Source organism: Salmo trutta, chromosome 10 (genome assembly GCF_901001165.1).
Source record: "Salmo trutta chromosome 10, fSalTru1.1, whole genome shotgun sequence".
In the NCBI taxonomy this organism is placed as follows: domain Eukaryota; kingdom Metazoa; phylum Chordata; class Actinopteri; order Salmoniformes; family Salmonidae; genus Salmo; species Salmo trutta.
Window position 1 is genome coordinate 37,830,584 of NC_042966.1, and position 21,330 is coordinate 37,851,913.

The window sequence follows — 21,330 nt, forward strand, 5'->3', positions numbered from 1 at the left end:
TACCCTCAACCCCACCCATCTATCTCTGAACACCATCCAGTCCCATCCTTCAGCTACCCTCAACCCCTCCCATCTATCTCTGAAGACCATCCAGTCCCATCCTCCAGCTACCCTCAACCCCACCCATCTATCTCTGAACACCATCCAGTTTTGATTTCTATTTCCCATATATTTTTCACTGCGCTGTGATGTTTAACAAAAAGTTCTGAACCTTTCTGTTCTCATAGTTTCTACAGATTGTACATTTGCTTAGAGTGTCATTATATTATTGATCGATTGACTATGACTTTCCAAATCACCCAGCAGTGATATCTGTAGTTAGGTCCAGGTAAATGTTGCAATTCTTCAACCATTCCTGAACCTGCGACCAAAAATAACCTACTGTACGTATGGGCCGTACCAAAACAAGTGATCTAATGATTCTGTCTCTTCGCCAGTTTGGAAGCATTTAAGGCCTCTGGAGAGAAAGTGATATTAAACATGTACAATTTGTATTTTATATCACTTGCGCTAGAAGCCCTAACAAAGGCTTCCAAACTGGCGTTCATTGATATGTTGTAATATGTAAATATGACCTAGCAGCCAACCTGCTTAAACCAATCCCATACAATTATGGTTAAATACTGTAAAATATAAACCCCATCTCCCCTCAATGAATTTAATTCATTAATTACAATTACTGTATTAATAATACAGTAATGCACGGTACTTTTACTTTAACTTACAGGCAGCCAGTTGCCTGTAAGTTACAGTAAAAACAACAGCAAAAAAGGTAACAGTCCTGGATACTGTAAAATCCCGTACAGTAACATACTGTACTTTATTTTACGGTAACTTACAGGCAACTAGCAGCCTGTATATTGTAAAAACAACAGGAAAGGTTTTAGAGTGTAGCCTACAATTAGATTTAATTCGCCACCTACCACACTTTTTCAAACCACATTACATGAAGTTGCCCAGAATTGAACTAACACACACCAAAACTCTGACCCTGACCACTCAATATGTTTCTCCCAACATAAATGCTGCAACTGAAAGTTATCCAAATAGATAGACCACCCAGGTTCATTAAATTCTCTGCTATAGACAGTATTAACAAGTGTAGGAAGCCCAGCCGTGAGACCATTTTGCGGATACTCATAATGTTCCTCTCTACGGAAATCTTTAGTAAAAGGTCAAAGATGTATTACACGTTGACATTTAAAATCAAATGAGGTACAAACTTCAAAGTAATAAGCAACTCAAACAATAAATAATCAATCCAACTTAAGTCAATCAAATAAAAAAATAAAAAAACAAATGCATTCGATCAAATAACATGTAACCATCATCAGTACGTCAATTTGTTAGTCAGTCAGTCATGGTTGGTCTGGAGTGGTTGGTCTGTTGGAGTGGTTGGTCTGTTGGAGTGGTTGGTCTGTTGGAGTGGTTGGTCTGTTTACATTTACATTTAAGTCATTTAGCAGACGCTCTTATCCAGAGCGACTTACAAATTGGTGCATTCACCTTATGATATCCAGTGGAACAACCACTTTACAATAGTGCATCTAAATCTTTTTTTGGGGGGGGGGGGTTAGAAGGATTACTTTATCCTATCCCAGGTATTCCTTAAAGAGGTGGGGTTTCAGGTGTCTCCGGAAGGTGGTGATTGACTCCGCTGTCCTGGCGTCGTGAGGGAGCTTGTTCCACCATTGGGGTGCCAGAGCAGCGAACAGTTTTGACTGGGCTGAGCGGGAACTGTGCTTCCTCAGAGGTAGGGAGGCGAGCAGGCCAGAGGTGGATGAACGCAGTGCCCTTGTTTGGGTGTAGGGCCTGATCATAGCCTGAAGGTACGGAGGTGCCGTTCCCCTCACAGCTCCGTAGGCAAGCACCATGGTCTTGTAGCGGATGCGAGCTTCAACTGGAAGCCAGTGGAGAGAGCGGAGGAGCGGGGTGACGTGAGAGAACTTGGGAAGGTTGAACACCAGACGGGCTGCAGCGTTCTGGATGAGTTGTAGGGGTTTAATGGCACAGGCAGGGAGCCCAGCCAACAGCGAGTTGCAGTAATCCAGACGGGAGATGACAAGTGCCTGGACTAGGACCTGCGCCGCTTCCTGTGTGAGGCAGGGTCGTACTCTGCGAATGTTGTAGAGCATGAACCTACAGGATCGGGTCACCGCCTTGATGTTAGTGGAGAACGACAGGGTGTTGTCCAGGGTCACGCCAAGGTTCTTAGCACTCTGGGAGGAGGACACAAGGGAGTTGTCAACCGTGATGGTGAGATCATGGAACGGGCAGTTCTTCCCCGGGAGGAAGAGCAGCTCCGTCTTGCCGAGGTTCAGCTTGAGGTGGTGAGCCGTCATCCACACTGATATGTCTGCCAGACATGCAGAGATGCGATTCGCCACCTGGTTATCAGAAGGGGGAAAGGAGAAGATTAATTGTGTGTCGTCTGCGTAGCAATGATAGGACAGACCATGTGAGGATATGACCGAGCCAAGTGACTTGGTGTATAGTGAGAATAGGAGAGGGCCTAGAACAGAGCCCTGGGGGACACCAGTGGTGACAGCACGTGGTGCGGAGACAGATTCTCGCCACGCCACCTGGTAGGAGCGACCTGTCAGGTAGGACGCAATCCAAGCGTGGGCCACGCCGGAGATGCCCAGCTCGGAGAGGGTGGAGAGGAGGATCTGATGGTTCACAGTATCAAAGGCAGCAGATAGGTCTAGAAGGATGAGAGCAGAGGAGAGAGAGTTAGCTTTAGCAGTGCGGAGAGCCTCCGTGACACAGAGAAGAGCAGTCTCAGTTGAATGCCCAGTCTTGAAACCTGACTGATTAGGATCAAGAAGGTCATTCTGAGAGAGATAGCAGGAGAGCTGGCCAAGGACGGCACGTTCAAGAGTTTTGGAGAGAAAAGAAAGAAGGGATACTGGTCTGTAGTTGTTGACATCGGAGGGATCGAGTGTAGGTTTTTTCAGAAGGGGTGCAACTCTCGCTCTCTTGAAGACGGAAGGGACGTAGCCAGCGGTCAAGGATGAGTTGATGAGCGAGGTGAGGTAGGGGAGAAGGTCTCCGGAAATGGTCTGGAGAAGAGGGGAGGGGATAGGGTCAAGTGGGCAGGTTGTTGGGCGGCCGGCCGTCACGAGACGCGAGATTTCATCTGGAGAGAGAGGGGAGAAAGAGGTCAAAGCACAGGGTAGGGCAGTGTGAGCAGGACCAGCGGTGTCGTTTGGCTTAGCAAACGAGGATCGGATGTCATCAGCCTTCTTTTCAAAATGGTTGACGAAGTCATCCGCAGAGAGAGAGGAGGGGGGGAGGGGGAGGAGGATTCAGGAGGGAGGAGAAGGTAGCAAAGAGCTTCCTAGGTTTAGAGGCAGATGCTTGGAATTTAGAGTGGTAGAAAGTGGCTTTAGCAGCAGAGACAGAAGAGGAAAATGTAGAGAGGAGGGCGTGAAAGGATGCCAGGTCCGCAGGGAGGCGAGTTTTCCTCCATTTCCGCTCGGCTGCCGGAGCCCTGTTCTGTTGGAGTGGTTGGTCTGTTGGAGTGGTTGGTCTGTTGGAGTGGTTGGTCTGTTGGAGTGGTTGGTCTGTTGGAGTGGTTGACGTTGTATTTGTGTTTGGGGAGGGGAGGGGAAGGGAAGGGGTGGGTTCTGAGCTGGCAGTTGTGGTTGGTCGGTGCTGTGTCCAGGGTTGGTGCTGTGGCTGGAACTGGGACTGCCAAGGTGAAAGATTTATGCGATCTGAAGAGAAACCAGAGTGTATTACCAATGGAATAAAATCGTTCCCATCCAGTTCTCTGCCTTGCTTTTCACAGTCGTGGTTAAAGGAAAAACAAAACTCAATACCACTGATACAGCATAAACACACAAACCGTTACAGACCTATATCTATCCTACCCTGCCTTTCTAAAGTCTGAAAGCCAAGTTAAACAGATCACCGACCATTTCGAATCCCACCGTACCTTCTCCGCTATGCAATCTGGTTTCCGAGCTGGTCATGGGTGCACCTCAGCCACACTCAAGGTCCTAAACAATATCATAACCGCCATCAATAAAAGACAGTACTGTGCAGCCGTCTTCATTGACCTCGTCAAGGCTTTCGACTCTGTCAATCACTGCATTCTTATCGGCAGACTCAATAGCCTTGATACTGCCTCGCCTGGTTCACCAACTACTTCTCAGATAGAGTTCAGTGTGTCAAATCAGAGGGCCTGTTGTCCGGACCTCTGGCAGTCTCTATGGGGGTGCTACAAAGTTCAATTCTCAGGCTGAGTCTTTTCTCTGTATATATTAATTATGTCGCTCTTGCTGCTGGTGATTCTCTGATCCACCTCTATGCAGACGACACCATTCTGTGTAGATCTGGCCCTTCTTTGGACACTGTGTTAACAAACCTCCAAACGAGCTTCAATGAAATACAACACTCCCTCCATGGCCTTAAATGCTAGTAAAACTAAATGCATGCTATTCAACCGATCGCTGGCCGCACCTGCCCGTCCGACTAGCATCACTACTCTGGACGGTTCTGACTTAGATTATGTGGACAACTACAAATACTTAGGTGTCTGGTTAGATGTAAACTCTCCTTCCAGACTCACATTAAGCATCTCCAATCCAAAATTAAATCTAGAATCGGCATCCTATTTCACAACAAAGCCTCCTTCACTCATGCTGCCAAACATACTCTTGTAAAACTCACTATCTTATCGATCCTTGACTTCAGCGATGACATTTGCAAAATAGCCTCCAACACTCTACTCAGCAAAGTAGATGCAGTATATCACAGTGCCATCCGTTTTGTCACTAAAGCCCCATATACTACCCACCACTGCGACCTGTACACTCTCGTTGGCTGGCCCTCGCTACATATCCGTCGCTAAACCCACTGGCTCCAGGTCATCTATAAGTCTTTGCTAGGTAAAGCCCTGCCTTATCTCAGCTCACTGGTCACCACAGCAACACCCACCAGTAGCATGCGCTCCAGCAGGTATATTTCACTGGTCATCCCCAAAGCCAACACCTATTTGGCCGCCGTTCCTTCCAGTTCTCTGCTGCCAATGACTGGAACGAACTGCAAAAGTCACTGAAGTCACACTAACTATAAGCATCAGCTGTCAGAGCAGCTTTCCGATCATTGCAGCTGTACACAGCCCATCTGTAAATAGCCCACCCAACTACCTCATCCCCATATTATTTATTTTGCTCCCCAGTATCTCTACTTGCACATCTATCACTCAGTGTTAATGCTAAATTGTAATTATTTCGCCACTAAGGCCTATTTATTGCCTTAATCTTACTACATTTGCACACACTATATATAGATGTTTCTATTGTGTTATTGACTGTACATTTGTCTAGCCCATGTGTAACTCTGTGTTGTTGTTTTTGTCGCACTGCTTTGCTTTATCTTGGCCAGGTCGCAGTTGTAAATGAGAACTTGTTCTCAACTGGCCTACCTGGTTAAATAAAGGTGAAATAAAAAAATAAACTACACACCTTTATAGGGTTTGTGTTCAGGAGTCTTATTTATTTAACCTTTATTTACCTATGCAAGTCAGTTAAGAACAAATTCTTATTTACAATGACAGCCTAGGAACAGTGGGTTAACTTCAGGGGCAGAATGACAGATTTTTACCTTGTCAGCTCTGGGATTTGATCTAGCAACCTTCCGGTTACTGGCCCAAAGCTCTAATCACTAGGCGACCTGCCACATATCAATAGCTGCAGCCGTATTTGATGGTGTCACGGTTGTCGTCGGTGATGGAGGACCAAAACGCAGCAGGTATGTGTATGCTCATCTTGAGAATTTATTAACTTCAAAAAAATGAACGTACAAAATAACAAAACAAAAGAACGAACAACTACAAACAGTCTGGCCAAGCAAAGCTCAACACAGAACAATCACCCACAAATACCAAACACAAACACACCCTACTATATGGGACTCTCAATCAAAGGCAGATAGACAACACCTGCCTTCAACTGAGAGTCCCAACCCCAATTAACCAAACATAGACATAAACTTACTAGACTCCACATAGAAATACTTAAACATAAACCAAAACCCGGAATTACTAAATCAACCACCCTTTTAACAAAAACACACCACCCTGAACCACATAAAACAAATACCCTCTGCCACGCCCTGACCAAACTACAAAAACAATTAACCTTATACTGGCCAGGACGTGACAGATGGACAAATGTCTAGACGACAGTGTTTTGACAGGGCAGGTGCATTGAAGTAGCCAGGCCTATTTATTTTGTGTGTGTTAACTTAGCCTAATGCATGTTCTAAATAAATGCAATGGATAGGTCTATGCCTAAGAGCAAAAGTTTAAAACATAGGCTATTGAATTGCAAAATACACAACCCTCCATTTGTGTGTAAATAATGTATAGCCTAAGCGTCTGTGTATTGAATCAAACATTGCCCAGAACAGTGCTGATGCTTTGAACTTTATGACAGAAGCCATTCTGCAAACCGTTAGGCTCTAAATTGTGAATGAGTGTCCTAATATTTCGAAAATAAACAGATTATGGCAGTAGGCCGAGTATGGCATTAGCCTGATTATTACTGAATCTTAAAGAAGTCTATTCCGAACTCTGATGTGTCTCTGACTGGTTCTAATGTATGTAGATCTGACAGAGTTGGCAGAGGTGGGGGTGTTGCCATATTCGTAAAGAGCAACTTAAATGTTTCTGCGTCCCTTTCCACCTATGTCCCTAAGCAATTTCAATGTCTAATCTTAAATGTGAGCCTTGGCAAAAATGCCCAACTGACACTAGTGGGAATTTATTGCCATCGTTCAGCTCTGCTTTGTGCTCTAAGCAAATTGTCTGAATTACGGTCTGACTATGCTAAATCGGAAATATTAATATTGGGTGATTTTCATCTGGATTGGTTCATGCCAGTATCATATAGCCTGAAAGATATTTGTACTGAGCTAAATCTACCTCAGTTGATAAATTAACCCACTGAGTAAAGGATAGATCAAACCCTACTGTAGACTGACTGATACTATGTGTAACTGGCAGTCCTTAACCTAGATGAACCAACTTCTCAGGTGAATTAAAGTTTAATTCCCAGATAGCCTATCCAGGTAGGATATATCAATATCATTGATTAATCAATTTGCTTTTGCAAAATACATTCACGTCCAACTCCCACATTACTGATAAAGTACTGATGGTTCATTAATGTCTGTAAATAGATTAAAAACATCTTTGCTGCTTCCAACGAATTCCAAACCCAAACTTTGAAAAAAATAGGGGGGAAAAATTCTCTACATTTTTCAAATAATGTGCAAGCTGTCAGAGGTGGTCACCACTCCTCCGCTAATTAGTGAACCTGCACCTATAAGATGATTGATCTCTGACCTCAGTAGCGATAGAGGAAAAACAGAAATTGCGGACAACGCTCCAAAATCAACCATCGAACACAGGCTTCGTAACGGTTCTCTCCACTTTAGTATCGACATCAAAGATTGGCATCGGTCCAATACCGCAGTGGATAGCTGAAGCACGTGCAAGACATGGCTGACATGAGAGGACAGGTGGAGAGAACCGAGCAACTATTGACAATATCAGAACATTTTAACATTCTGCTAGCCGAGTACCTGCGTTTAAAATCTGAACAATTAAATAAAATGGTAAATACTTATGACGATGAACGAGCACAAACTCGTCAAGAAAATCATTGTATCCAGGAACAACTCGATTTAGCCAAAACTAAATGTGTAGTCCATTTCAAACTAGATAAATCTGTCGCGTTATCTACTCAAAGTAACACTGTTCTACTCCAAATGCTGCAGACGATCAGTTAATGAACACAATGACTAAGTTGGATGACAAATCAGCAGAACTCATTGAAGTCACTGACCAAATGAATGATGAGAGAACTCAGGTGATGAAGATGGAAATATTGATTTCTAAGCACCGCTTGGCGCGAAACACCTTGACAAACAAACACGTCAAGAATTCCCCCCCCCCCCCCTTGACCCTGTTCCAGGTCAGCCGAACGATACTGAGACATTCCTAGCTGACATAGAGGACCCATTGGATGGCTACCCGAACGCTACGGGTTCTGACAGGGTTTACCTGTTGAAGCGAACATCGAATAGACACGTGATGAGGTTCATTCGTCTACAACAGCAACACGTGCTAAACGACTACGCTAAACTTGCCACAGCTTTGAAATTACAATTCAGCGGTTCTGTGACTCGCAAACACAATAGCTCACTGGCTAACACCGCCAAACAAGCTCGGAATGAACACCCACAAGCTTACTATCATAGGCTTTGTTCAGCTTACTTTGGCCTACTCACGGAAACAGGAATGGATGAGCTGTTACCATTCAAACAAATGTTTCTGTCAAACATGTATCCCACCTTCATTACCTACTTGGGCCCTACATCCCACGTTGGCTTGCCTATCTTACAACTCAGAGAGCTTGCAAGCACAGCTTTTGAGGCATCAAAAGCTCACAACGCTAAGAGCCCTGACCACTCAGTTTTGAAGTTTGACCAGGAGCACTCACTCCAGTTAGAGGGTGCATTATCAGGTATTGGAGCGTTGAGAGATGACGCACAACAACGGTTTCTACCACGAAACCACGAATCCAATAACCGCCGCGGTCGAAATAACTGTAAAGTACGTCGCCATTAAAATGACTACTGCTACAATCGACCTGTTCGCTACGTTCCTGCACCCAACCCACACAAAGTGTCAGAGCACAAGGGTAATAAAGGGTTGAAGGACGATCAAAACGTAGACCAATGTTCTCCAGAAGTTCCACTACGTGAAGAACTAAAGCGAGAAAAAAATTAGAAAAGGGCAAAAGATAAGTTACAAGACCTAGACGGGGAATTGCCGGACACCAGGGTCTGCAGGAATTAACACCCTTAGCAAGGAAGTTAAAAATCAAATTTCTCCCACTCAAGACCCTATCCAGGGCCCGCGTGATCAAGAAACAAGCCCGCAGGCTTCGTCTATAGACTCTCATACAAAGGTTGCAAAGAAAAAGGTCAAAAGCTTTGTTAAAGCCAAGCCCACTCAAAATCTGAGAAGTCGATCTGCTTTCACCTTGAACAGAAATGACACATCACGTCGTTGCGAACGATCACTCCACTTTGTGGGGAATATGTCCACTAAACACGAATCGAAACGACCATACCTGGAAACAGTCCTGGAGGACTGCTTAACTTGTCATGCACCAATTGATTCTTGTCATGCACTAATTGATTCAAGCGCAACAATATTGCTCATCTCTCAAACGTTGTTCAATGATCTCAAAAGGGCTTTGAAGCTACCTAAAAGTTGGTTAAAAGTGGAACGATGTGACACTACACTTCGAGGTTTCACCCAGACTACCTCGCCTCTCACATTGAGAGTCATGCTGAAACTACACTTCCAGGACGTTTCACTTGTTCACCCTGTATGTTCCCAGCCTCGAATCTGAACCCCTGCTACTCGGAGCTGACTTGATGGATCGGTTACTCCCACTGATGGATTGGAAATCCAACCATGTATGGTCACAGTGTCTTCTCCACTGACCACACTTTCTTCCCCTAACGCTAGCTGTAACACAGTCATCCATGAGGGGTATCTGTCGAAAGCACCCCTTGGGAAAAAGACGTTTCGAAACCTCTTGGTGCAGAATCCAATCCAAGGATATATTACAATATCTTGACACATTCCATCAACAAACTTGATTGACCATTATTTTCATGATTTTGAGCCAGCAGTCTCTGTGAATGAGCAACTTCCTTCCTCCTTGAAGTCGTGCAATACGGTAGTTGAGATTAACTTATTTTGCCCTTCGGACACTTCCGCAAGCACTGCGGCCGTCTCAGCAAGAAAAACATTGATGCGCAGAGTGTACTCTGCTTCCAGTGATACATCTTCTGCCACTAATGGCATCAGTCCAGCAACTGACCCGATGACTCCCACTGGTGAAACACGTTGCGATAGATATCCTCGTCTCTGTTTGCAGATACTGAAGTGGTTGCCACACACAGACGCTGTGGTGACTGACAGGCCTCGACAGCCACTGAGCGTTTTGAAGCACAAACACCAGGAGATTTGGTTGAAAGGTTACAGCCATTCTCATAATGCGGTCACTGACAACTCGTACATAGGGTCCAACCTTTTCGTTTGTGCCTCGGATACCAACACCATCCGCTGGTGGTGGGGGGGGTGGGGGGGTGGGGGTGGGAGGTCCCGAGACACAAAGGGGGGGAATACTTGCCCAGACCCATGATGACCACGTGCAACACCGTGCGAGGCCGCCAGAGAAGGAAACAAATCTAGTTATAAACTTCCCCATGAGAACAGAGAGTAGAGGACCGGATAACTCAGAACACATTTCAGATATCACTGAGGTGTACCACACTGTTTGTAAAGGAAGTCCAGTGGACTTTTCCACCTCCAAAACAAATGGCAACAATAATCATTCCTTGCCATGTGTAGTAGCCACTACAATGCAACTAGTAAAGTGCTCTAATCATGTGTTCCTGTAGGATAACATTTCAGAATAAATCGGTAGGACAACTGGTCCCCTTGAGTAACAATACCACAGTCAGTCCAGCAACAACCAGTAAGAGGATTTGAGACCTCACAAGTCAAATTTCTATTGATAACAGCGACAGAGGAGTTAGTAGTCACTCAGATTGCAACACGTGTAAGGGAATCTCCAGAACACTCTTCTGATAGTTAATAACACACATGCCACAAATGAATAAAACCCTCCATTCAGGAGGAAAGTTATTAGAAGTCATGAACCATGATCATCACACTGTGTACAACTGGTTCAGTGCTTAGAGAGTACTTCTGTCGTGAGGTTAGCTCCTCCGTGGACAACATAGCTATGAAATAGACTTCTTCATACCTATTGACACTACAATAGTGGAAGACACAGTGACTGGTAGTAAAACCACTACACACTCCCTCCACACCAATTCTGACTGACCTCCAGACATTGACCTGAAAATGACCTGATTACGTCAGACTCGTTCTGAACAAGTTGTAGTCTACCAAAGCATTTCTTAAAGTATGGGACATGTTAATGGTGGGTCGTGACGTAAATGTATAATTATTTCATTAATTACTGGAATTGATTTGGCAAAGTGCAACTGCGAACTCTTCAGTGCGCTCTCTGCTTAGCGGCGGTCCCTGCTCAGTTTGGCAGCTGTGGGAGATGTAGAGGAAAATGTCCCTGTGTTTCGCGGTTTATCTGATCTTTTTTCTGCAGTTTTGTTGAAGATGACTCCGCGACCCACACGCTGCAGCGCTGTCGTTCAACCCACTGACTTGTTATTCCAACTCGCCATCATGAAATGGACTCATGAAACGCAAATACAGTGATCTCTTACAAATTTTGAGAAATAATGAGGAGCGCCCACAATGTGTTTTGTGTGGGGAAGTGCTTAGCAATGAGTCTCTCAAAACGAACAAATGAATAAACCGACACGTCCTGATCAAACATCAAGGTAAACCCAGGGAGTTCTTTCAGAACAGGGCAGAACGCTTCAATGCTTCGAAAGTGGAAGAGTATAGCAAGGCTGTGTTGTCATGTTATAACAGGTGATGATAAGCAGAAATAAGGGAGTACTATCTCTCATAGTAGTAGATGTGAGTGTTGTAAAAATAATTCTGGAAGCTATATAAATGAATGTATTAATATCTACATTTGTTTTTACCACATTTATTCTATTAGACACCTTAATGCATACTTTTAAATTATATTATGTGAGCTAAACATAATTTAAAAAAAATGAAACATATTTAAAATAATAATCCTTAGTCCATTGTTGGAAGATTACTAATGCTACTGTCCCCACTACAACAACTAAATACATGCAATTTTGTCCTTGAAACGTTTAATTGAAATATTGTAGAATTCCATTCATTCCTATAGAGGACTGGGGAGTACCAATATGGGCGTCCGGGGGCTTCAAAGCCTCTCAATGGCCAATATATAATGATAGCGACCCAGAGTTTATATACATCATTGGTCGTAGCCATCCATGATTTATCGTTTTTGTCATTGTGCCAACTGAATTGTCCCTATCTGAATGCCGTACTTCCTGGTTAGGGGTGTGTTTTGCTGTTGTTGCGTTAGCTGGCTAGCTAGCTAGCTTAATTAAAGTAAACGGTCATCAGTAGTTACCTCAGCCACAAAGGCATAAACCCCGCCTATTTCTACAATGTATATTCTTAAAATGTTATTTTAAACCGTATCTTCACCACACTGCTAACCCTGGCCTTAAATTAACACCAAAAAACAAATAATAATAATAATCATGAATATTTACGATATCGACAATTTTGACTTTGTGGGTGTGGTAACCGAAGTAAACTAGCTAGCAAGCAAAGTCATCAGATATCTAGTTAGACAACCGATCCACAAACTGTTGAATGTACGCAATGTTCTTCTGAGAAATATACTTGTTGACAAGTCAATTCAATAGCTGCACAGAGTGGCGGGGATGCTGAATCAAAATGGGGAACATTTTCGCCAGAAAGAGACGTACGCGAGTCACAGAGCAGGACAGGGCAGTTTTGGTAAGTAGCCTAGCTACTGTAGCTAGCTAACGTTAGCCAACTAGCTAACAAGTCAGTCTTCTAACATACTATAACTAGTTAACAACATTTGATAATGCATACGTTAGGCCTAATGTTAGGTCAGCAAAGTAAGTTAGCTAGGAGGGCGGGATTGGGCAATCTGATAGCCCTGGCTAGTATAAGTTATCACACTGTTCTGTACTGGAAAGCTAGACAGCGAACTGAAGCGATTTAGTGTTGAAACAAGTGGTCTTCCAAGAATTGCATTAAAATGTCTGTCTTTTCAATTACAGCAACTGAAACAGCAGAGAGATAAGTTAAAGCAGTATCAGAAGAGAATCACCCTGCAGCTGGAGAAGGAGAGGAATCTAGCCAAGCAGCTGCTGAAAGATGGCAAGAAAGAGTAAGGACTTGCTTCTCACCAGAAATGCTAGAAATGTGTGATCATGATCTGCCTGAAGTGAAGATTGTCACTTTAAAGCACTTGAGATTGAAAGCTGTCATGTGCATAGACCATATATAATTAGGACATTATATTGGTTGTCATTGTATTGAATATTCTCACATTTCTGTATTTTGTTTTCAAACAGGAAGGCCCTCCTCTTGCTCAAAAAGAAGCGATACCAGGACCAGCTCCTGGACAAGACAGAAAACCAGATAAGCAACCTGGAGCGTATGGTAAATACCTGACATTTGTCAACCATTCACTCACTCGCACCACCAGGAATAGTAGAAAATGTGTATAGACTAATTTCCTGGCCGCGTCATGAAAAGTTGCACGTGCAGTTCCTCATCAGAAACCGTGTTGTTTACGTATGACGTATGTTCAAAATAACAGGGATCTCGAAAATCTCCGACCAAAGTGCGTTCAAGACAGCTGGGAACTCCGACTGGGAGAATAATTTTGAACGGTCATTCAAATTGGAATTCCAAGTCGGGAATTCAGGCATCTTTCTAGAGCTCCATCTTTCCGACTTGAAGATCACTGACGTCATGATTTGACCTTGTGCCCCCAAACACGTGTTTGATACCATTCCATTCGCTCCTTTCCAACCATTGTTATTGACCATCCTCCTGTCAGCAGCCTCCACTGCATCAGAGGGTTGATTACCTAGCAAGCCAGCGAGGTGAAATATAAGAGCTAGATAAAGCCAGAAGAAGAATATGCGTGTTGATCATAGCTATAGCCGTCAGTCTTTTGTGTTTTCATGGTCATCACTCACTAACTATTAAAAAACTAAAGGTCCCAACGCATCACTCAGAAGAGACGTTTGATGGTAAACAGAAAATGTCTCTATTAATTAGTCGGACACTGTTGCAAAAAAACGTTTTCCACCGTAGCAAAACGTTTTGCTTCAAACGGAAAACACTTTGCAACAAACAAGAGTTTCTATTGGACACATTTAAGTCCCTCCCCATGTCATTTCATTTGCTTTCACTTGGTTCTGTTTAGTTCCTAGTAAATACACCCATGTACTGAACTAATGCCTCTGATCTTATTGTTTTCTTTAGTGTCAAGACATTGAGTTTGCCCAGATTGAGATGAAGGTCGTTGAAGGCCTTAAAGTTGGAAACGACTGCCTGAAGTCATTGCATGAGGTACTCTATGTGAGGGTATCAGAGAGCTATGTTTGACCTCTATGCAACTTCCCTATGACCTGATAAGTAGCATACTGTATGTGTCTATCTTTTCCATAAGCCATCAGTAAGATAAATAGGTTGCTTACCTTTTAGTGCATCTGCAATTCAAATAATATAGCATTCAGTGAATATGCAGTGAATAAAACATTGGCTTTCCTGTACTTACTGTTTGTTATTTCATATCAGGCGATGTCCATCGAGGATGTGGAGAGAATTATGGATGAGACCCAAGAAGGCATTGAATACCAGAGGGTAAGGTCCTCACTGTTTGTTTTTACAGAAGCATTGATATCTTATTGAAATTACTGTATTTTGTTAATATTTATTTGTGCCTTTTTATCTCTGTACAGGAAATAGATGAGATGCTGGCAGGTTCCCTGACACAGGAGGATGAAGATGCTGTACTGGCTGAACTGGAGGCCATCACTCAGGTCAGTCTATATTACTCAACAACACTGGATGGCCAGCAACTATCGTCATGTAACTCTATTGACCTGAGGCATGGCTGTAGACTCCTAACATAAAATTGGTATATACAGTTTCTCCTATGGCGTCTAACCGTTGAACACAAGTAGGGATTTTATCACACAGTGACTGACTAGCCTCAAATCACCCATTGTGTTCAACGGTTAGACGCCTTATCAGAGTCTACAGACATTTCTCAAGGCAAGGGACTGTGTCAATCTGGATAGTATCACTTCTCTGGTTCCTTACCTTCTCCCCGCCTAACAGCGATAGACGAGAGACGATCCCTTTTGAGAGTGTTGTTTTTTCTTTACTTCCCTTTCTGTCTGTTTGTCTTTGTGTGTTTAGGGAGAGCTTGACCTACCTGAGGTACCTGACGAGTCCCTGCCAGACGTCCCAGAGGCAGCTGATGAAGAACCAGAGCCAGGTCAAGGTAGGTCTCCTCAGATGTGGCATTATACTGAATTACGAATATGAATTCAGATGTAGGTTAAAGACTCCAGCAGTGGTAATAGACATTACATGAGCACTAAGTGTCATTCAGAGTCCGTCTGGTTTTCTTCATTTCAGAGAGGGAGAGTCCAAGGAAGAAGCAGGAAAGAGGGATGTTGGCTGTCTAGGGGCCTGTCTGTTCGCCAGGTGACTCTGTGGGTCTTGGTACGCCTGCCACTATATCCCCCTCATAGGGGTCTCATGCCCCCCCCCCTCCCCACACACACACACAAAACCACAACCACAGAAAGATTATCTTCACCATCTCTTCCAGTCCCTTACCTCCAAGACTGAACTTCCTGGTGCCCTGCTAAGCCTTGGCCTTGTGAGCCCCAATACTGCTTTATAATCCTCTTCTAGATTCAACCACCTCATCATCACTCCATCCATGGACTTTATTTTTCACATCATTACCTGCAAGTTCTCTCCTGTTTGTTTTGTTCACATTTAGGACCTATTTAGACACATAATGAAGAAATGAGTGGTTTGATTTAGATAATATTGTGCCTATTGCCTAAGACCCGTGACAGGTATGTTTTTTTTAAATCTTCTGTAAACGGACAAATTATGTAATTAACAGACAAATGAATGCATGTGTCTCTTTTTTTTATTTATTTCTTACTTTTCAACCTTCTGTGCCTCTATCTGATCACAGCACATTCTCTTTGGGAGGAATAGACATGCAGACTATCTTTCAAAATCATTACTGTTGGGATGGTTTTCAGAATCTTGCCTAGTCTTAGTTTAGAATGTCTTGATTGCTGCCAAACTGTCAATAATGGATATGACTTTGGCTTTGGTTTCAACTTGTTGAGTTGGGGACCAAAATCCTTATAATTGTACTGACCTATTTGCTAAAGCTTCCATTTCATGTAAATTCTATATTCTTCCTCGCTGTGCAACAGCTTAACTAATCTAATGCTCCAGAAGCGTTGGCTTGAGGATTAGTTCAGTGTCATTGGGGAAAGGAAGGGCTAATTGTATTGTCAGTGGGCTTACTAACTTAACTCTGTATCTCAGACTGACACCAGACAACACTGATGTTATTATCAGATTCCTAGAAATTACTATGAATTAAGTCGAGGACAACCTGACAGAGCCTGATGTCCTAGCAATCTATCCAGTGAGTATTATGGTATCATATTGGGTCTGTTTCACTATGAAGTGTGATATTGGGCCTATCATGATATTGGGTTATCTGTCTGGATCTGTAATATATTACTGGCATATATCATGATATTGGGTTGTTATCTGTCTGGATCTGTAATATATTACTGGCATATATCATGATATTGGGTTGTTATCTGTCTGGATCTGTAATATCTTACTGGCATATCATATCTCGTAGAGGGTTAGGTATTTCTTTATCTGAAATGGAGGGTCTACATATAAAAGATAAGCACTAGCCATATCTGCTAGAATATGTAAGTGGTTTATGAACCACTTATGTATAGTGTAAAGTATTATTGTAAGTCTCTGAGACAGTGACACTCTTGATAATCAAATTTATTTATATAGCCCTTCGTATATCAGCTGAAATCTCAAAGTGCTGTACAGAAACCCAGCCTAAAACCCCAAACAGCAAGTAATGCATGTGAAAGAGGCACGGTGGCTAGGAAAAACTCCCTAGGAAAAACTCCCTAGAAAGGCCAAAAACCTAGGAAGAAACCTAGAGAGGAACCAGGCTATGAGGGGTGGCCAGTCCTCTTCTGGCTGTGCCGGGTTGAGATTATAACAGACCGTGGAGACCATTTCCCAGAGGTATCATATTGACAGACCTGTGGCGTGTCTATACGAAATGTACCATGTTGTTATTCTTTAACAATACAATGTATATTTTAAAGGTACTGTTTGACCAGCGTGTTGTTGTTATTAACAACCACTAGATGGCAGCAAATAGCAGTTTATGATTTTCCTGTTGCTAAGCAATACCTCTGCATACATTGGTTAGTGAATGTATTGTGTGGATTCGGATGCTGTTTCAAATCAAATGTTATTTGTGACATGCGCCCAAATACAACAGGTGTAGGTAGACCTTACAGTGAAACGCTTACTTAAGTGTTAAAACATTTACTAAAAATAAATTGTAAATGTTTTGTGCAACTATATGGGACAGTAAAAAGAACTGCTTAGCTATAATGAGGGGAATCATGTGAGACTATATGTTATTCATTTACATTTGAGTCATTTAGCACACACTCTAATCCAGAGCGATCTACAATTAATGCATTCATCTTAAGTTATCTATGTGAGACGACCACATATCACAATCGTAGTAGGTACTTTTTACCAAAAGATAAAGTAGTTATCAGAAAAGTTGGTGCAGGTAGGCTGCTTTTGCAAGTCATTTGAATTCTTCCTTTCTTCATGTGATGATTTCTATGTATTGATAGAGCATCTTTGGATTATACAGAGGTCCTCTAAAATCATTCCATAGTGGGTCACAGAGTATTGTAACGCAGCAGCCTGTGACTAAAGATTCCAAGCAATGAGCAAGTGGTAGGCCTTATCTCCTTCATGGCCCTACAATGCTTTTTATCTGTGAAATGCTTGGAACAATTAGTATATTTCTGGGAAAAGTACTGAAATGTCCAATGCAGATGTTTTTTTTCTCAATGCCAAATAATTCTGGGGTAACTATGAAGTACCTTACTGTGATTGTTTTCAATTCAAATGGTAAATATTCAAAATAATAATAGCTTCTTAGCAAAGAGCAATTTCTCAAGCAATAATTTAGCTAGGACTGTCTGGAAGTGGTCTGACTGGGGAGGGGAAAACTGAAAGCTAGCTGTTATTGCCAGAGAGGTTAGGAACTCTCTTATTGGTCTATTAACTCATTTACTGCATGGTGATGTCACCATGGAAGGCCAAAACTCCCTTTTCAAACAGCTTACACTAAAAGGGCATAATCATAATTTTAACAATTTCACAGTATTATTTCAACCTCGTGGTGTGGAAATATATATATATAAAAAACACAGGAAAATCAAGTTTTGACTGCACAGTGAACTCCGATGTTCCGTTGAATGAATCTGCTGCAATACAGTGTGTCACTGATTGTCCCCTTCAAGCCAATGACAGCGTGGGAGACAGAGTGGGTGGGAAAAGGGAACATGAATGACAGTGCGAATCGCTGTGCTCTATGATTCATAAAAGATATCTGAACCTGAGGGACAATTACAGGCAGGGAAAATGGAGTGAGTGGGAGGCTTTCAAGTGCTCCTGAAAAAAAACAGCCTGGTCACAGACTTGACGTAACATAGTAAAAGTAAATTCAGGACACTAAAATTAGTATGATATGTTACGTTTTGTATGCTTACATAAGACAGGTGGTTACTTATTGGTGGGCGTATAATGCAGACGTCTAGCAACCCAAACGTTGCGAGTTTGAATCTCATGACGGACAACTTTAGCATTTTAACTAATTAGCAAGTTTTCAACTACTTACTACTTTGCAACTACTTAGCATGTTAGTTAACCCTTCCCCTAACCATAACCTTAACTGTTTTAGCTAACCCTTCCCCTAACCTTAACCCTTTTGGCTAACCCTTTAACCTAACTCCTAAACTTAACCCTAACCTGGCTAGTTTAGCACACTAGCCAGAATTCGTAGCATATCATCCATTTCGCAAATTAAAATTTCAACATTTGTAACATATAATACAAATTGTAATTCGTAACATATCATACAAAATGGGGGATGGACATCCACAAATTAATACCTACCATACGAAACGTATCATATCATACTAAATGGAGTGTCTCGGATTTACGTGCAGAATAATACGAGAAAAAAGAAGAAACCCGCACACTGCTCTTGATAGTTACACTGCTTTTTATTAAGCTTTACGTATCGGCCTTCGTCAGAGCTTATCAATAGCAGTGATACTATCAAGAGCGGTGATACTATCAAGAGCAGTGATACTATCCAGAGCAGAGCGGTGATACTATCAAGAGCAGTGTGCAGGTTTTTTTTTCTCCTTCATTTTCTTCAACTGTTACCACGCACCTGCAAAAAAAGATAGCTCAGATGTTCAAGTGTTTTTTGAATTTTGAACATACAGAATAATACGAAACGCTCTGAGACTAGGTTGGAGAAAGAGCCAACTCTGCAAAGGAAGGCATGGTAATGATGACCTGGGGGATGTGGGTGGGAGGGTGTGTGTCTGTCCCCTCATTGCCAACCTACCTCGCAACACTCCTGAGGCCTAGTTGGCAGAAGTAGCAGAAGGACACACACACACACACACCGGTTGCTGGTCCAGGTGACTACAGTGTCCTGGCTGTGCTACTAAATAATGGGGCTCCCCTCTCCATCTGTGTTCAAGCCTCCTCATAGGCCTAACCAGAGCTGAGGGGAATACTTCATTGCTTGCTTTAATGCCTTTCCCTGTGACGCAGCACAGCAGTGCTAAAACCAGAATGTATCACGCCCCCCTGGCCTATATTAGTGCCTTATTGCTTTAATATTTAGTATTAGTGTATCATTGCTTTAATGACTAGCCTCGATCACCCCGGCAGTGTTCTAGTGGCTGTTGTTACCTTCCGTTCCTGCTACGCTACATGTCACTAGGGACAGATATTGATTAATTCCTCCTACATGGTCCTCGTTTATTTATCCTCACCGGCTGTCTCAACTGAATTAGGAAGCAGTCTCATTGTTGAATTGTTTAATTATGGAAACCACCTGTGTGAGGGCCAACGAGATTGTTCATCACACAAGCAAATCAATGGCAATGTTGAGAAATGCCCTTTAACAAAACTTAATTCAGGTTTTCAGATTGATTTTTACTGCTGGGTTATGAAGTTGAATTATGAGCTAATTTTAATGAAGGAGAGTTGTCAAAAGATCAAGTTAATCCCAGTTAACTCTGTGGAGTGGTCAGGCAGGGGGGTTAAGTGACCTGTGTCTCTCAACACTATAAGGTACTGTACTTTTCCTCCTGCGTTATTATAATGCTAATATGCTTCTGGAAAATTAGAGACAGTAGCAGCATAGAAATCGGTTATTGTCCACATCTCCAATAAAGAATAAAGCCTTGACATTTTAGAGATTTTCCAACAGGCTCTTGTAGTGCAGATCGTGACTTGCTGAATGAGTTGTGGAGGATTCCCCTGTTCCTACATCACATATTGTAGCATACTGTACGAGCAAGGTGACGCCGTCCTACACCGACACACACCACCACATTCCAGCCAGTAAGCCTGTGCATACATGGATAGCAATGCACAACTGTAACAGGTAGCTAGCTATTCAATTGTAATGTTTTGTACAATGTTCGATAAATACACTCGGTTCTACGTCCATTATTTATACCATACGTTATCTGTTTACGTTATTTGTTTTGCCTAAAATGTGTTCGCTTCATAAAATGTGTTCATTTACTTAGATCACAATCTGTTGAAATCGTATTGTTGGGTATAGAGATGCGTGCATAGCTGTACTGTAGTCATTCAGCCACGCGGGTATTATGAATGATTGTGTACGCAGAGCAGAGGCAGTGGTGTGGGCAGTGTTCGAGAGAGGAGGCGGATCCCTTTAAAATGGCAAGCAGCTATGATCAGGATGCCTGCGTTCTCTGTCAGCGGGTGGTGTAGCCTCCAGACTGCGTGGGCCCAGTTGAAAAGTTTCTTATAAAAGCGGTGATTCCGGGAGTCTCGTATTACGCGCGTCCCCTCCCTCTGTAATAATTGTTTCTTACTACGGTTCCTTCCACCTACTCTTGTTTCGCCTTCGTAGTATTTCTTCGAAAAGCTCCCGTCACTAAAGGAAATCTGGTCTATGGTTTTGGCTGAAGAAGGTTCCACGATGTCTCGGACTGACGAAGTACACCGTATAACGGAGAATGTCTATAAGGTAAGAAGCAGACAGCTGTCCATTCACTCCTGCTTCCATAATGAATACATTGATTATTGTTTTGATTAAGTGGCTTGATGAGTGGAGCCTCGTCAGCTGATGAGATCTGATAACGTGGTTGGATTCGTTTCGAACTTTGTTTTACGCAGGGGTTAAGATAAGCCTACTCTCTATTCAATTAGAATAAATACAATATCCTATTTAATGAACATTGATAACGACTTTGGCTTCTATGGTGTACCGGGGGAATTTACAATCGCACCCCATCTATAGGTCTCATCACTGCTCTAAATGTAGAGGTTTTTTCTCCTCTGCAGTGAGGGACACTGCGTGC

At 42.8% G+C, this 21,330-nt stretch overlaps 2 protein-coding genes across 3 annotated transcripts in view; both read left to right on the forward strand.

The window, feature by feature from the left end:
- Positions 1-12,301: 12,301 nt before the first annotated feature.
- Positions 12,302-16,429, forward strand: LOC115201683 (charged multivesicular body protein 6). Its single transcript, XM_029765504.1, has 8 exons — positions 12,302-12,541; positions 12,835-12,944; positions 13,132-13,219; positions 14,054-14,140; positions 14,369-14,434; positions 14,533-14,613; positions 14,996-15,080; positions 15,218-16,429. Exons 1-8 carry the CDS (start codon positions 12,479-12,481, stop codon positions 15,265-15,267), a joined length of 630 nt encoding a protein of 209 aa, XP_029621364.1. The 5' UTR covers positions 12,302-12,478; the 3' UTR covers positions 15,268-16,429.
- Positions 16,430-20,640: 4,211 nt separating this feature from the next.
- Positions 20,641-21,330, forward strand: part of LOC115201684 (brain-specific angiogenesis inhibitor 1-associated protein 2) — a 140,111-nt gene continuing 139,421 nt past the window's right edge. The window contains exon 1 of one of the 2 annotated variants that reach the window (XM_029765506.1): positions 20,641-20,996. In XM_029765506.1, the coding sequence (XP_029621366.1) occupies positions 20,922-20,996 (75 nt within the window). In that variant the 5' untranslated portion in view covers positions 20,641-20,921. The remainder of the gene's footprint in view (positions 20,997-21,330) is intronic. The other variant, XM_029765505.1, reaches the window with a different exon arrangement.